This window comes from Aspergillus brasiliensis (genome assembly GCF_001889945.1).
Source record: "Aspergillus brasiliensis CBS 101740 unplaced genomic scaffold ASPBRscaffold_2, whole genome shotgun sequence".
NCBI classification, from domain to species: Eukaryota; Fungi; Ascomycota; class Eurotiomycetes; order Eurotiales; family Aspergillaceae; genus Aspergillus; species Aspergillus brasiliensis.
The window spans coordinates 2,191,846-2,207,448 of NW_027137443.1; the positions used below are offsets into that span (position 1 = coordinate 2,191,846).

Genomic DNA, 15,603 nt, shown 5'->3' on the forward strand with positions numbered 1-15,603 from the left:
CTCTCTCTCTCTCTCTCTCTTACTCTTTCTTTGTTTGGTTCTTTGCTTCTCTGTTGCTGATGTAAACATACTTCACAGTCGTTACGTACATTGCCGCTCTGAATGTCTTGAACACCTGGATTTCTCTCAACGCCCACGCCGGAGTCATTCCTTCAATCTTCAAGTATAACAACCAAGGCCGGGTGAAGTGGGGGAGGGCGGCGGCGAATGCGCGCGGCAGAGAACCTTTTGTTTGGGTGAAAATGCTGCTTCATGGGTCCCCAGATGTGACCACAGAACACCAAAATCTAAGGGCAATCCTTGGCGGCACAGTGGAATTAGGCAACATTGGCGCCGGGAGAGTCATCGGTGACTTTCTTCGTGACTTGCGAGAGACGGTGTGGATGAGTTTTGGGTGCCTCAACCCTCAGATCCACTGGTGTTTCACCGAGCCAGATTGCTGGTCAGACCGCGGCCGTCTGGAGTTTCGGTCTGCAGTTGAGAGCTTTGGGTGGCTTGGAAACAACCGGAGTATTTCCTATGTCTCCGAAGCTCTAGCTGCGGCCGAAGGGGCTGCCAACGAGTACAGGAATGGGGATGGCATGCAGGTGAGCAGCAGCAGTCAGCAAGAATTTTTTTGGTGGGCGTGGAACTAACAGGCCGGACAACTAGGATGGTGATGTTGTCCTTGTATGCGATTGTGGCGGTTCAACCACGGTAAGGCTTATCCAGGTCATAGTCACCAATTGTACCACCCAGCTGACAGTCGATTAGGACCTCGCTATTTTACGAGTGAATGACAACAATGGGAACCGCACTTTCACCCCACAACACCTGCAAGAACCTCGAAGTACGTACCCCCGAGTTGCCGAAGACTAGGGCCTGTATACGGGGAGCTAATCTGTCTCAGGCATCCGATGGGGTGGGTTCGATGTCGACAGGAGACTAGTAGAGCAGCTCTGGACTGCCCACCCGGACCTACCTCGGGACTCTAGACAGTGGGTTCACGCTGATCTGGCTCGACAGAAAATCAGCTCCGTGAAGGAACGGTTCCCCTTCCCCGATGTCCCGGCGGATGTGCGTGAACTCCATATCCGGATGCGGGGAGGCGGCCAAATACACCATGTTTTCACCCACGGTGCCCTCGTTCAGGCCTTCACACCAGTCGTGCAAGAGATACTTCGCGCTATCCACAGACAAATCACCGCCCCAATGAATGCCAGAATTACGAAAGTGATCTTGGCAGGTGGGCTGGGCAAATCGACATACTTGCGCGGTGAGGTTGATCAGGATCTTGCACGCGCTTACCCGAATGCTGGACCCAGATTACTGGGGCCACTGCAATACAGGTAGGCTGTCTTCACTTGCTACCTCCAATGAATCGGTGAATTGCGTAACTCTGGCTTCTCTGGCAGTGTGCAGGCAGTTTCGCGCGGCGCGGCACTCTGGGCGGCCAGGTGGCAAGGAGTGCAGGCCTTCGAAAGCAACTCCGTCATTCAACTGACGGTTCCTTGGGTTGAACGTGTGGGAAATGAGCTACAAGAACAAACTCACACTCATGTAGTGATCCGGCCAGTAAGTTGTCTAACTGCTTCGTTCGGAAACATCCGCTAATCTGTTTGCTTTATGGAAGGGGCGTAACGTAAACTGGCAGGGCCAATTATCTGTCAGCATGCGGTTCTTGCTCACCGCGCCAGACCAGTACGTGACTGTGAGCAGCATACGGCAAGAACAGAGTTAGTTGCCTCCTCCCTGGGTTGAGTTTGCCTTGTGTGACTAACATATCGTTCTAACAGACCGCCTTGCCTTGGGCCCGATTACCAAGCCCGATCGAAACCCTTACTTGAGACTCGAAACGGGTCGACAGGAAGGTCATGAATATCAGTTTCGGGTTGATTGGAAAATCCAGCTCGGGGCACCCTTGTTCATGCAGTGGACAATTCGTCTTGAAGATCCACACAATCCTGTTGACCCCAACGCACCTATAGTGGTGCAGATGTTGCACCAAATATCTCCAGAAGTCCTGCATCCATTCCCGGCCGTATGAGATCGCTTGAAGAGGGAACCGATGAGATACATCTATATCTCTTCTTCTTCAGTCTCCTTAGCTCTCTTTCTTTTCTGATCAGTCTTTTTATTATTCTATACCCTTTCACTCTTTTACATCCTTGTGCTCTCACTCTTGTTCCTCTGCTATTTTCATGTTCTTGCGTTCTTTCCCACACTCTTTCCCACACTCTCGTACTCTCATATATAGTTATATTTCTCCATCTTATTACTCTTTTACTTTCTTACCTTCACATCCTTTTATTTTCTTACTCTCTTATTTTCTGTGTTTCTCTTACTCTTTCACTCTTTCATTTTCTTGGTCAGTCTCTCAGTCTCTCAGTCTCTCAGTCTCTCAGTCTCTCAGTCACTCAGTCTCTCAGTCTCTCAGTCTCTCAGTCTCTCAGTCTTTCAGTCTCTCACTTTCTTGCTCTCTTATTATTTTCCCCTTTCACTCTTTGGTACTTTCTCACACTCTCACACTCTTACACTCTTTATTTCACGGATCATCTCCAGCATTTCAATCTGCTTGCACCATAGACCGTCATTATCTCTGTGTTACTGCAATGATAGATTGACTATAGCTATGCCTACCAATCATGGAGAGATCTCTCAGATCATAATAATAACCACTGTTGGTAACTACTAGATAGACTAACTAGAATGATATTGCTATTCGAACTTGCCCACATTTAACGGAACTAGAAGAGTAGAATGGAAAGTAAAACTGGTGTTTTTAGTTTCTTTTTTGTCCTGTTTGGTCTCCTCTTTACAATTTTGCACATTTCTTCCTGTCCATCGTCCCCTTGAAGATGATGTCATTATCTTCTGTGGAAGGAGTGTGAGTCAGAAAAAAAAGAAGAAGAAGAAGATAAAGTAAATTCAACATCTTCTTCCACACAATGTGGCTTTCTTTCCCCTTTTCCTTTTTCTCTCCGCTGTCAATTCTGTCAGTTAAACTAGCAAACCGACCAAACGATTAGCTAGCTAGCTACTGTTAGTTTAGTTTACCATCCTTGTTGCTTGTGTTCATCGTTTGTTCTTCTGTCTATTTTTAACTTAATTTAATCTAGCTCGTGGCGTTTTTGCGAAATAAAAATTAAGGAAGGAAAGAAAGGAAAGAAAGGAAAGAAAGGAAAGAAAGGAAAGAAAGGAAAGAAAGGAAAGAAAGGAAAGAAAGGAAAGAAAGGAAAGTGGACAGGTGCAGCGATGTTGTGGACTGGTAGGGAGAAAATTAAGGTTTGGTCTGAAGTATCAACAACTCAGGGACAGGGGATCTAATATCTAGTTAGACTAGTCTACTAGGGGTCTGTGTTTCGGCGGCGTGTTTCAAGTTGATGTGATTTCAGTGGGTGGTGGTGGTTATGGTCTTATTTTTGAGATTTGTTGATCGATGTGCCTTTGAATTGAGAGCCGATTTATTTGGTACGATGGTGTGGTTGGAACTGCTTTTTGGGGGAGGTTACGATGTCATTCTTTGAATGAATATTTTGTTTACTACTGGTTATCATTATTATGATTGTCATCATGTTGATCAAGTACAGTTGATTCATTTCCATGGTGCTGGTGCAGGGGAATCATCTAGTTCATTAAAAGCTAAAAGGAAAGGCTAATTACATAATACGGTCACACTCCAATCCATCTATCGACTTTTAAGCGCTGCGTTGACATACCAGAGACAAGGCACATGGAGTTGAGAACAAGGTCAAGAAGCAAAAAGAATCAACAACATATGCCTGGAATAGAAAGTAGAAATACTGGGAAGCGACAAAATCACCGCATCTCCATCCCACTAGCCACCCCGTCAGGAGAGTAGATCTCGCGGTGGAACGGCTTGACTTCGTTCTTGGGCAACAGCCATCCGGGATGGAAGATGTTGAACACACCCACAGCTAGGATCATCATGACGCCATCCAGGACAATAAAGTACCGCTCGTGCGTAATCAAGTAGCCAGACCACCCCTGCGACAGCTCGATGGTACGATAGATACTCCGGATGTAGATGCAGACGACAGAGAAGATCATTGCGCCCAGAAGAGGGATGACCGTGCCCGTCATGGTTTGCAAGATCCGCATACGGAGAGTGCGACGAACGAAATCCGCGGCCAGAAAAACGAAGACGGTGATGGACGCCAGCTGGAAGACGATACCGGCGACCATGGTGTGCGTGCCTGGGGCAGTATCGCCGTTGACCTTGTTTACTTCCCCTGACGCCATGCCACCACCCACAGCCTGGACGACCAATGAGATGATATCGCAGGTGACGAAGATCCAGAGATAGAGTTTCGGACTCAAACTTGAGGTCTCGGGTCCCAACAGGTGGATGAAACGGCCCAGGAGCACGTAGATCCCCGCGGTAAAGAAAGTGGGGGCTGTAGAATGAGAAATTAGTTTCTGTTTCATGAATGTGATATGCGTGTCCCTGCTTGCGTACCGATGATCAAGGTAGAAATTTGCATGAGAAAAGCGGTTCCATTGTATGGGCACTCAGCAGACCAGGTGCGTGCTGCCCAGCCCAGGATTTCCGCTGTGATGGCCGAGTTAGCATATGGTCGGAAGAGACCTTGTAGGCGAGGTTCACATACTGATACATCCAAGAACGAAGACAGAGGACCACCAGGTCCTCTTCCACACCATCTGCAATGTATGGAGGAGCATCGACAGACCGAAGAGCACACAGAATACAATGCCCGCAGCCAGCGAGGGCACGTAGCCATACGAGGTGCCGTAGCCATCAATCTTTGCATGACAACCATAGGTCAATTGCTTCTTGAATTCATATTCTGCCGTAGCGTTATGGCTCGACATATTGGCGCAAACGGAAGGCCGTGGTGGTCGAGACCCAGGATGTCGAGGGATATCTGTTGAGGCCAAGTGCGTCTGTGGACAGGGCAAGGAGGGGTTGTGGATATGAGGCAGAGAAGCACGCTGCAATTTAATATACGATCGGAATTGAGAGAACGAATGACACCGAACAGGCAGGCTGGGCGCTAATCAAGCCTAAAGAGTGGTTGAGCTATCTGTGGGACATAGATGTATGCTTATAAATATGCACGGGGTACCAATCGACCAGAAGAAAAGGGAAAACAGGGCATTAGCAAGGAAGAGGCTCTGCCTATAAAGGAAAAAAAAGAGAAAGAACAGTGATAGAGATCCTTCTAAATTCTGCCCCCATACTCTATTCTCGGCCATTCAATAGTGAGTGATCCCCGTTCTCCTGACTGCCCGTCTCTGGGCGCTACTCGGTACAGCGGGGACATCCGTTGCATGGAGCAATCTGATTGCACCTCATGGGGGTAAGCAGGGCCTGCCTTGCAAAAGCAAGCATTTCATTCGGCTAATAGACTGGCGAGACCCAAAAAAGAGTCGGTGGACGAGATGATACCTCGCAAGGTTCGCTCAAAGAGGTTTAGCGCCTCTCGCATGAAGCCGGTAACTCCGGGCTTTTCCATCAGACGGTTTCGCGATAGAATTTTGAACAGACACCCCCTAACGATGATCATCCTGATGCCGCTGCTCGGTATTGCGTCTGATAGGACCCTTAGCAGTCGCGGATTGTGTTTAGGTCCATTATGCCGTGTCATCGCTGGAGTAGAATCAATTAATGCCATGCAGTCCAGGCAGTGATGCATGGCCAAGACCGATCGGGAAACATGGATCCCGGGAGTCCGTCCACCAGCATTTAAGGAACAGTACTCCGTACTCCGTAGATAGTTCAGGGACGGCATCGGAACTATGATAAGGCCCGATGTTAGGTGCTGAATATCAATTGGAACCCGAAGCTATCCCTCCAACAGAGAGACGGGGGAGGGGAAGTGGTTGTCATAATCAACAACAACATCATCAAAGAGTTAACTTAATGCATGAACTGCAAATGGGTTGAACATTGATCGGTAGTCACATGCAGGGAGGCGGAGAACTTCCTGCAATGGCAAGAACCAAATTCGGAAGGCGCGTCTAAGAACCCCGCTGCCCGCCTTAGGCATCCATCTCGCTCATCTTCAAATCCTTTTGACTTTCTCTCTTTCTCCCACTCTCTCCCACGCAGCCTTCAACCACCTAATCTCAGTCTCTCGCACCTCCAACTACTGGTCACAGTCATTGGCACGTCATAGTAAGATCCAGGATCACTCCCTCTTGGCGATACGAGTCTAGCCCCGTCGGTGAAAAGCCAGACGTCGAAATCTCTACGGCCGTATGCTATAGCTACGCTACTATTATCTCTGCCTAATCGACATGACGCCCAGCAGCTGTAAAAAGACGGACAGTTTGTGATTCAATCTTCTCTAACGCTAATAATAGATTATGTCTCACTTGATATGCTCCACGCTGAGATCAACTTCTTGAGTCTATTCATCGGTATTCCTCATTCAAACGAGGGCATTTCATACGTATCATCCGGGTCTGTGCACAGTCAGCTTGAGCAATATTCGACTGGTCCGCGGCAGGTGAAGCTGCTTACCTTTACGATTGGCCAAAATGTATTTGCGTGTCTCCACGATGTTGTGGCCGAATTCGCTGACCAGTTCGTGCTGCCGGACCTGAACCTTTTCATTCCGTCTGGACGCCCCGATCACGGCTGCCTGCGCCACGTGGTATCGTGAGACACGGTTCAACAACATCATGTCGAATGGCGTCGTCGTGCTTCCTTCCTCCATGTATCCTTCTACTGTAACCCGGTCCAGGCGGGGCCGCCCAAAGAGCAGTCCCTTCAACTCGCCCGGGTATCCGTGGTAGTTGAAGTGTATCGGCCGGTCCGTGCCAAACAGGCTGTCGAAAGCTTCAGTGGACAACGCATGTGGATGTAGGCCTTCCTTCTCCAGAATCATCAAGTCGGTCACATTGACCACCCGCACCCGAAGTTCTGGACAACGCTTGCGGAGGATGGCCGCTGCGTAGATGACCTCGAACATCACCTCTACTCCAATGCCAACCAGCACGACATCCGGGTCCAGCCCATTGTCGGTGCTACAGAATCTCCAAATCGATGCGCCGGCTCGGCAGTGACTCTCTGCTTCCTCGGGACTCAAATACACGGGAGTTGGCTGCTTTGAACCCACCATGAGGTTGACGTAATTCTTAGACTTGAGACAGTGGTGAAGGGTGGTCAAAAATGTGTTAGCATCGGGCGGCAGGTACACACGCGCGGCGGTGGGCTTCAGCCTGAGCACTGCTCCGATGAAGGATGGGTTCTGGTGCGAGAATCCATTGTGCTCCTGACGAGCCCATGTACTCGTTTCGATGTAGTTGATGCTACTGACCGGCTTGTGCCAGGTCGTCTCTTGAGCCTGCCATGGCAGCATGCATTAGTCACGGCAGATCCAGGAAGAAGCACGGCAGCAACGTACCATTTTGTTGAACTTGGCATATTGTACCATCATGGTATGGATGATTCCCAAGAAGCTTTCATACGATGGGAAAATGCCCACACGACCCGTCAACGTATATCCCTGCATAAAGCCCTGGCACAGGTGTTCACTGAGCACTTCGATGACGCGGCCGCCTTTAGCATTCGAGAATTGATCCCATTGAAAGTTTCTTCCCGTGTGCGCAAGTGCTGCATCCAGCTTGTTGCTCTCTAGCTCGTCTGGTGAGAATATTCGGACGCCGTGAGGGTTCTGGGTAAACACCTGGTCGATGAACTTTCCGATTGTCTTCATAGCGCTCTGTTGGGTGCCTTTTTCTACTCCAAACTTTTGCCAGTCCGGGAGATCGGGCGCCCTATAGCCCTTGTAGGCTTCCGCACGCTGTCCAAGCTTCTTGGAGTCATCTAGAGGGATCACAGACTTGATCTCGTCAATGATATCTCCCGTCTCAGTGAAAAGCTCGTGCGGATTATATGAGGATAGCCATTTCTGCAAAGCTTGAAGCTCCTCCTTATCCTTCTTTGCATTAGGAAGAGGGACTTGATGTGAATGGAAAGACCCCTCTATGAACGACCCGTGGAGCTCTTTAGGTCCAGACCAGCCCTTCAGCTACAGTTAGCAGGGCTCAGGGTCAACGCGGGTATGATCATACCTTCGGTGTGCGCAAAACAATCATTGGCCATCTAGGCTTCATTATGGGTTTGCCGGAACGCGCAGCTTTTTGGATCTTATGGATCTCGCCAACTGCCCACATTATAGAGCTGTGGAGATCTGCGTCGATGTCGTCTAGGTTCTCAACAATGCGCACCTGGTACCCATAACCCGTGAAGAGGGAGACCAGCTCTTTGTTGTCCATGCACCCATAGATAGTGCGCTCGCTGATCTTGAAGCCATTGACGTGGAGGATTGGTAGGACGGCACCTGATTCTGCAGGATCGATGTACTTGATTGCATGCCAAGACCTGTCTGCTGTCAGATAGTGTTCGGATGGGAGTTGTTATGTGCTTACGTTGCGGTAGGTCCGGTTTCTGCTTCTCCGTCACCCACCACACAAGTAACGATCATGTCCGGGTTGTCCATAACAGCACCAAATGAGACCGCCAACGCATAACCTAGCTCACCACCTTCATGGATCGCACCGGGAGTTTCCGCATTGATATGGCTTGTAAAAGTTAGCTTGGCTTCAACTCAGATTTCCAACAACGGTCATACCTTGGCAATCCAGCGCTTGTGCTGAAAGTCGAGATGAGCTCATGGAGACCATCCATGTCTCGTGAGTACTGGGGGTAGAACTTTTCTAGAGAGCCTTCGAGCCACAATGAGGCCAGAATAGCCGGTGCGCCGTGTCCAGGTCCGACGACATACAACATGTCCAGGTTATGCTTCCTGATGATGTAGTTCAAATGAGAGTATACGAGAATCAACCCGGGGCATGTTCCCCAGTGGCCTGTAGATTTGTGAGCGGGGCTTGCGCTGACAGCACCGGGAGACTGGCTATACTGACCAAGAAGCCTGGGCTTGATGTCCTCATGCTTTAGGTTCTGCTTCAGCAGCACATTATCCTGCAGAAAGATCATTGCTTGCGAGGGGTTAGTGAATGTAGGCTGTGCAGTTGGGAGTCTCAGTCTCACCAGCAGCAAGATAGGCCGCTGCACGGCGGAACTTCAGCAGGGCATTGTAATCAGTTTCCTCCAATCTCGTCTCTTGGAGTTGGACCTGCAATTGATTGACGAGATCAGGAATATGTGAAGGCTCAGCCTTGGGATTGGGCCTGTCGATGACCTCTCCAGGCATGGTGATCAGATAGATGTAGATTGGTCAATCAGTAAAACAAAACGTAGTTATATCCGTGGAACTAAATAACAGGGTCCGTTCGAGATCCTAGGGTCTATTGAGGGGTAGATCTAATTGCACGTGGAACAAGAGAGTGCAGCCCACTTTCTGCAACTGTCAGTGAGGATGAAAGAAGAAGATCATACCACGGTCTCGACTGCATCGATTGAAATAAGAGCAGGGAAGCGAGGTGGTGAAGTGTTGTTCTCCAGAGACCCCTGGCAATACGTCACTCGGGGAGTGACATCACCCGCCGTCGCAACCGGGAACTGAGCTGCCACCAGCAAGCATCAACCCACGACTTCCGAGATCAAGGCGTGACAAGGGTATATACTAATCTTCCTTTTTCCAGCATTCAGGCAGCCAAGTCTTTGTGTCTTTGTGTCTCCGCACCCAATCGCCCCATAACAACATGGCGCGCAAATCTATTCTCTCCGTCAATGCCGGATCCTCTTCGGTCAAGCTTACCTTCTATACCTTCGAAAAGACCCCCAAGGTCATTGCTGCAGCTCAGGTTTCCGGGATTACTGCTCCACCAGCCAAGCTGAAATACACCAGTGGCGAGAAGCAGCACAAAGAGGAACTCAAGGAAAGCATCGGCACTCCTCAAGATGCCTTCAAATTTTTGCTCCAGCGCTGCATCTCTGATCCCGAGCTTTCCGAAGTCGCTAGCACAGATGATCTAGCCTATATCTGCCACCGTGTGGTGCACGGTGGAGACTACGAGACGTCTGTTGTAATCACCGACGAGACCTATCATCACCTCGAGAAATTGGAAGACTTAGCTCCATTGTGCGTGAGGACTGCATGCTCTTCTCTTGTGCAGATCTAACACATTATAGACACAACTACTCCGCCTTGGAAATTATTCGGCATTGCAGAAAGGAGATTCCCTCTGTCAGGAGTATCACCTTCTTTGACTCTGCATTTCACCAGACTCTCCCCGAACATGTCAAGACCTACCCTATCGACCAGAAGACGGCCAAGTCCAACGGGCTCCGGAAGTACGGTTTTCACGGCATCAGCTATTCGTTCATTCTACGCTCCGTTGCTGAGTTCCTGAACAAACCTGCTGACCAGACCAACATTATCGCAATGCATATCGGAAGCGGCGCTTCTATCTGCGCCATTAAGGATGGTAAATCAGTTGATACCACGTGAGACCGACCCAGCCTTATTCAGACTCAATCGTCCTGATATTTATTCCTACGTAGGATGGGACTCACGCCCCTAGCCGGACTGCCAGGCGCCACGCGAAGCGGAGACATTGATCCATCGTGAGTCTACAGTATTCCCCTTTTCGAAAGGAATGAAGTTGACCAGGTATTAGCCTCGTGTTCCACTACACCAACGATGCAGGGAAACTCAGTCCCGCCAGCACAAAGGAAATGCACATCAGCACGGTACGTGTATACCCTTAATTTCAATGGGAACATACAGCTAACTGATAATTAGGCCGAAGAAATCCTGAACAAAAAGTCCGGCTGGAAAGCCCTCACTGGGACAACCGACTTTGCCCAAATCGCCGTCGAGAACCCGCCGACAAAGGAACATAAACTCGCATTTGACATCCTTGTTGACCGCATTGCCGGCTACCTCGGCAATTACTTCGTGAAGCTAGACGGCCGCGTCGATGCCTTTGTATTCGCAGGCGGCATAGGCGAGAAGAGCGCGCTATTACGCAAAGCAGTTACGGAGAAGTGTCGTTGCTTGGGATGTGCGGTGGATCCGGGGAAGAATGACAAGGGTGCGGGGGATGGGGAGACGGTGGTGGATATTTCGAGGGGTGATGACAAGGGTCCTAAAGTGTTGATCTGTCAGACCGATGAACAGGTGAGCCACAGCTATATTCCTGCCCCTCCTGATGATGAAGCTTGATGGTGCATATGAACGTGCCTGCTAACGACGGGGATATATAGTTCGAGATGGCATACGGATGCGTCAATCAGTATGAGAGGTCGTAAATAGCAACGTAGCGGCCATGTTATCAGCACAGACGCAGGATCTACTTACGAAGTAATGAATGAAAAAGGCAACTCGTCACAAGACCTCATACCCAATATAGGTATCCCTTTCCTCGCAGGCATGCAGTCTGCTCACCTGTTGTACGAAATTAAAGCTCAATCCCACCTTCACTTTACTATCTAAGTATAGCTTAGCTCTATATCGAGTGATCAAAAATATAGCAGAAGTTATGAACGAGGACATCGCTTCACCCAACAACTGAGCTGAAAGAATGAGCAAAATGCCCTTCCCCCCTCCCAACAGAACCATAAACATAACATTCCAATCACGTTAGTCACCGAGGAACCCAAGAGCACAGTAGTCTAGATTCTATCAGCCAGGCAACCAACATCATCGTCTACTGAGTAGTATGGACAACAAAGAACTGAGATGTTAGTCAGTTAGTTAGTTACCTCGGTACTATCCTCTCAACATGAACTATACTAAAGTTCATGTATACCTTGTATCCCTGCATTAACATAGCACCACTAACTATAAACCCCGCTTACTACTCCATACTACTACTTAGTAGTTACCCAGTACACAATCGGCATGAAATCTGATTGGCGCACATAAAGTCTGTCTCTACTATTGAAGATAGATAGAAACCTTTTCGAAAAAGCATCTAGACTCTTCAGCCAAGAGAACTGTCATCAACGAGAACCACCACCATCACCACCATCAATCCTAAGTATAGTTCACTAAGTAGCATCATGACACTTGATAGATCAAGTCCATCCCATCCCATCCCAACCCAACCACCGGGATACGAGAAATGTCTCACATCACACATTAAGGCAGAGTCTATTCAAACTTCAAAAGTCTGACTGACTGACTGACTGACTGGTACCAATAATCAATCACACTAGTTAGCTCTTAGCTCATATCACATCACATCTCCATCACATTAACCATAACCACCCCCCGCCCCCGTTCGGACCCGACAGTCTGGACAGTTCCATCTAGGATTAAAGGGGGGGCGGCGAAGATGTGGTGGCGTGTGTCCCGTGTACTCCGTAGATAGTACTCTCCCTTCCGCGGGATTTGAAATTCGTCAAGTTGAAAGGGAGAAGTCTAATCTGGATCACTGAGTTCAATAAGATAAGTAGTATTGAGCTTGGTTAGTGGACAAGAATGAGTGCCTGTGGTAAAATGTTCCGTAGAATGCGAACGGTAGTGGCGATAATATGGATGGTGTTGGAGGAGACTGTCATTGGGTGGTTAGCTGGTGTCTTTTTGAGTTTTTGGGTTCCTTTTGTTCGGATTTCGGGGGTACTCAGAGAGCGATGGTGTTGGGTGGATGACTATGATAGTGATGATAGTGTTGAGTTGGTAATTGATCCATGGAAGATGACCTCGTGGGTGTCAATCTCCACCACTCACTCTCTTTCACTCCGTTAGACATCCATAGAAGAAACGGTCAGTCATTAGAAATTGGAATACCCTCTACGGAGTAGTTGTCGCTTTGTTCCCCCCATCAGCTGATAGCAAGAAAGAATCAAGAAAGAAAGAAAGAAAGCAGAAAAAGCAAAAAGAAATTAGTTTGACCCGCGGAGTTGGTCACCCATCTCCGTCCGTCTGACATGATAGACTAATGGCTACTCAAGTCGTACTTTTGATAAGAAAAGAAAAAGGAAAAATAGTCAGATGCACGATTATCGGTCACTCACTCATGCAGCTAGAGGGTTAGCTGGGACACACTGGTCTAGACAGGGCGGCGCCGCCATCCATGTATAGCAACACTAAGTGAGTAACCGGGACCAGACCCGCGGTGAACAATAGTAATAATAATAATAAAAATACCCCGGTTCCATTATAGATGTAGGTACTAGGTACTAGGTAGTAACCCGGGGTTTTACTACAGTACGGCGTAGTCTAGACTACTATGGATCTAAGTACATACTTTGACAACATGGATGTTTCTTCTTTTAGTGGAGATCATTCATTCATGACATCTAATGATCTAAGAATACATCCGAACGGGATGGGATGTGTATACTATAGCTGCCATATGCCGTGTGGAAACTGGAAAGTGGATGAGTGTGCTCCACCGACCAGGAATCCAGCATCTACCTAATCAGGTAGATGTCACAAAGGCTAGACTACCACCTACGCCGTGCACACATCGTGTAGATAGATACGTTGTAACTATTCTAGAACTTTCTCATTGAGATCAATCAATCAATCCTTCATGACAAGAGTGGGAGGGGGAATGGTGGGTGCGGAACCGCCTCATCCCAGCGGAGATGAATGATCGCTCACCTGCGCCATCATCTCCGGTAGTTAGTTAGTTATTCAGATAGGTAAGTTAAGTTATTCAGCTACTACTGTAAGAATGATCTATCTATTCACTAAGTACTTAACTAACTTTCTTCAGTAAAATGAAAATATTATTAGCAAAATAATAATAATAATGCTAGCTGGGTCCTTTGACGCCGCCACGGAGGCGGCCTGAAGATCATCACTCCAAATCGGGGAAGACTGTCAGGCTCTGATGAGATGATGGATGCATGCATGCATGCATGGACCGGCCCCTTCCCTTCCATTCCCTTTGGGACAGATGGAGGGTCGCTCAGCGTCCAGACTAACGATGAGGCTGACGGACGGGGCCAGGCGATCATCACGCAGGTGGTAAGTTGATGATGGTGGTGGGTGGCTGAAGAATAAGAGAAAATATGGTGTGTATCTACTCCGTGTGTGTGTGTTGAGGTGATACGGAAAGGGATGCACCATGACCCAAAAAGGGGAATTGAAATATGGTCCGGAACGGGGAAGCGAAAAGAGGTTCCAGAGTGGCGGGTGGATGCGTTAGTTGGATTGACAACTTGATACATCCACCGTGGACTGACTGACTTACTGTAGCTGTATGTGCGTGGCGTGTAATTATGTATCTATCCCGCCCGTCCGCGCGCGCCCCCATCCTCTATGCGTCTATCTATCTAGCTATCAGGAAGATCATCCTCAGCAGGAATCAAGTAAAGAAAAAAGAGAAGAAAAAGAGAAGAAAAGTCCCGGTGGAAAGATAGCGAGCACAAGAAAGAAAAAGAAAAGATTGGCAGGGCGACACGGGACATCCTTATCAGGTGAATTATAATCCATCCATCCATCTATCGAAAAGTCGCCATCAATCCATCCATCCCATCCGCACTGTTATTGGGAAAGAAAACCTCCCCTTTCCTTTTCTTTCCAAGTTCAGCCCCGTTCGTAATAATGAGCCGAGCAGCCCAAAGGGATTTGCAGACGATCCGATCAGTTCCCCCTTCTAGAACGCCATCCCGTGGGCAAGGGTGGACACTGAAGGAAAGCCGGCTACTATTCCGCGCGCCTCTAGTGCTGTAGTTCTGTAGGGTTATCGACCTTACTAGAGTTTCCTTGGTCTGTCTCTGTCTGTGAGGCACCACCAAGGTGGATCAGGGGGAAGAGGGAAGCGGAGAGAAAAATGGCGAAGAAGGGGAGCAAAGGGGGAACATCGTTACCTGGTTAGGAATAACGTGTTGGACCTGTTGTTTTGGTGGTGGTGATTGTTATTGATGTTTGGTACACAGACAACAGAAAGGAAGAGTGCAAATTACTCACTTACTTAGTTTGGACTTACTCTCTGGATCAGTCATGTCGCATGGGTTCTGATTGCATTATTGGTTTGGAAATGAATGACAGACAGCTCAACTCTCGGAGCTCAGCTCAGCCCAGGAACTTTGCCTAGAGCCTTGGCAGGTACCAACAACCAGTATTCCGGCCTTAAAGTTCAGGTTCCTGGGTTGAGCGCGCGCCACTGTCAAGGCACGTGTTCCACCTTGGACGGATGGTCCAAGTTATGGTGAAGAAATGCCTTGAATAGAGATGCGTAGTGTAGATGATGAACAAGGATAATTACCTTTCAGCAAGGACTACTTGTACCAATAACGGCAATTGATCACTCTTCGGGGATTTTCTTCAGTCCCTAGATGCTACTCAACGCACATACATATTACAGGGTAGAGGCAGGTTAAGCTACTACCATGTCGAATGCAAGACCGGCAAGTTCACTACATACTCCTACCCGTCAATGTAAAACAATGTTTTCACCTCTGCTTCTGCACAGGAAGTTGAATGATTTTCTCCCCCAAAAGTACTGAATCACTTACGGGAGGCAAAAACGCTTTGGCATTAACCATAATCAATCTAGCAAATGTAGGCCTTTTCCCCCTGCGTCGGTCGCATAACCTCGCCCATTCCCCGTCCCATAGTTTCTGCAAGGTACTATGCAATGGCGAACAGACCTCTTCAGAAATTCATGATCCTTTTTACCCCAACCTAGCTAGTAGCTATAGTAAGTAGTAAGGGTAAGTAGCTAGTTAGCCTCTGTTTCACAGCAGATCGGTCGATCTCTTTTATT

At 48.5% G+C, this 15,603-nt stretch overlaps 5 protein-coding genes across 5 annotated transcripts in view; 3 read left to right on the top strand and 2 right to left on the bottom strand.

Annotated features, from left to right (window-relative positions):
• Window positions 1-2,026, top strand: part of ASPBRDRAFT_72187 (Hsp70 family protein) — a gene marked incomplete at its 3' end in the record, with an annotated part of 2,429 nt that extends 403 nt beyond the window's left edge. Inside the window, exons 2-8 of the mRNA XM_067629156.1 lie at window positions 79-587; window positions 652-696; window positions 754-829; window positions 890-1,328; window positions 1,395-1,554; window positions 1,613-1,715; window positions 1,776-2,026. Of these exons, the coding sequence (XP_067483416.1) occupies window positions 79-587; window positions 652-696; window positions 754-829; window positions 890-1,328; window positions 1,395-1,554; window positions 1,613-1,715; window positions 1,776-2,026 (1,583 nt within the window). The remainder of the gene's footprint in view (window positions 1-78; window positions 588-651; window positions 697-753; window positions 830-889; window positions 1,329-1,394; window positions 1,555-1,612; window positions 1,716-1,775) is intronic.
• A 1,692-nt stretch (window positions 2,027-3,718) lies between these two features.
• On the bottom strand, window positions 3,719-5,093 carry ASPBRDRAFT_397038 (RTA1 domain-containing protein). The gene is made up of 3 exons (XM_067624199.1): window positions 4,611-5,093; window positions 4,460-4,552; window positions 3,719-4,397 (listed from the first exon to the last, which is right to left on the bottom strand). Exons 1-3 carry the CDS (start codon window positions 4,831-4,833, stop codon window positions 3,799-3,801), a joined length of 915 nt encoding a protein of 304 aa, XP_067483417.1. The 5' UTR covers window positions 4,834-5,093; the 3' UTR covers window positions 3,719-3,798.
• Window positions 5,094-6,030: 937 nt separating this feature from the next.
• On the bottom strand, window positions 6,031-9,400 carry ASPBRDRAFT_169859 (putative phosphoketolase). The gene is made up of 8 exons (XM_067619665.1): window positions 9,023-9,400; window positions 8,896-8,970; window positions 8,604-8,838; window positions 8,401-8,553; window positions 8,044-8,353; window positions 7,374-7,994; window positions 6,488-7,313; window positions 6,031-6,429 (listed from the first exon to the last, which is right to left on the bottom strand). Exons 1-8 carry the CDS (start codon window positions 9,183-9,185, stop codon window positions 6,392-6,394), a joined length of 2,421 nt encoding a protein of 806 aa, XP_067483418.1. The 5' UTR covers window positions 9,186-9,400; the 3' UTR covers window positions 6,031-6,391.
• A 236-nt stretch (window positions 9,401-9,636) lies between these two features.
• On the top strand, window positions 9,637-11,188 carry ASPBRDRAFT_51827 (putative acetate kinase; the record flags this gene model as incomplete). Its single annotated transcript, XM_067626803.1, has 6 exons — window positions 9,637-10,016; window positions 10,067-10,381; window positions 10,439-10,501; window positions 10,555-10,627; window positions 10,680-11,057; window positions 11,144-11,188. 6 exons carry the CDS (start codon window positions 9,637-9,639, stop codon window positions 11,186-11,188), a joined length of 1,254 nt encoding a protein of 417 aa, XP_067483419.1.
• Window positions 11,189-11,883: 695 nt separating this feature from the next.
• On the top strand, window positions 11,884-12,692 carry ASPBRDRAFT_38575 (uncharacterized protein). Its single transcript, XM_067623960.1, has one exon. The coding sequence runs from the start codon at window positions 12,363-12,365 to the stop codon at window positions 12,627-12,629; it is 267 nt and encodes an 88-aa protein (XP_067483420.1). The 5' UTR covers window positions 11,884-12,362; the 3' UTR covers window positions 12,630-12,692.
• Window positions 12,693-15,603: the final 2,911 nt, after the last annotated feature.

What these genes read in the sequence shown, in the direction of transcription:
- ASPBRDRAFT_38575 (XM_067623960.1), top strand. Translation starts at nt 12,363, where the DNA reads ATGAGTGCCTGTGGTAAAATGTTCCGTAGAATGCGAACGGTAGTGGCG.
- ASPBRDRAFT_169859 (XM_067619665.1), bottom strand. Translation starts at nt 9,185, where the DNA reads ATGCCTGGAGAGGTCATCGACAGGCCCAATCCCAAGGCTGAGCCTTCA. An exon ending in GAAACCGGACCTACCGCAAC is followed by an intron (nt 8,354 to 8,400) that starts GTAAGCACATAA and finishes GACAGCAGACAG; the next exon opens with GTCTTGGCATGCAATCAAGT. An exon ending in CATTTTGGCCAATCGTAAAG is followed by an intron (nt 6,430 to 6,487) that starts GTAAGCAGCTTC and finishes GACTGTGCACAG; the next exon opens with ACCCGGATGATACGTATGAA.
- ASPBRDRAFT_397038 (XM_067624199.1), bottom strand. Translation starts at nt 4,833, where the DNA reads ATGTCGAGCCATAACGCTACGGCAGAATATGAATTCAAGAAGCAATTG. An exon ending in CTTCGTTCTTGGATGTATCA is followed by an intron (nt 4,553 to 4,610) that starts GTATGTGAACCT and finishes CGGCCATCACAG; the next exon opens with CGGAAATCCTGGGCTGGGCA. An exon ending in AATTTCTACCTTGATCATCG is followed by an intron (nt 4,398 to 4,459) that starts GTACGCAAGCAG and finishes CTCATTCTACAG; the next exon opens with CCCCCACTTTCTTTACCGCG.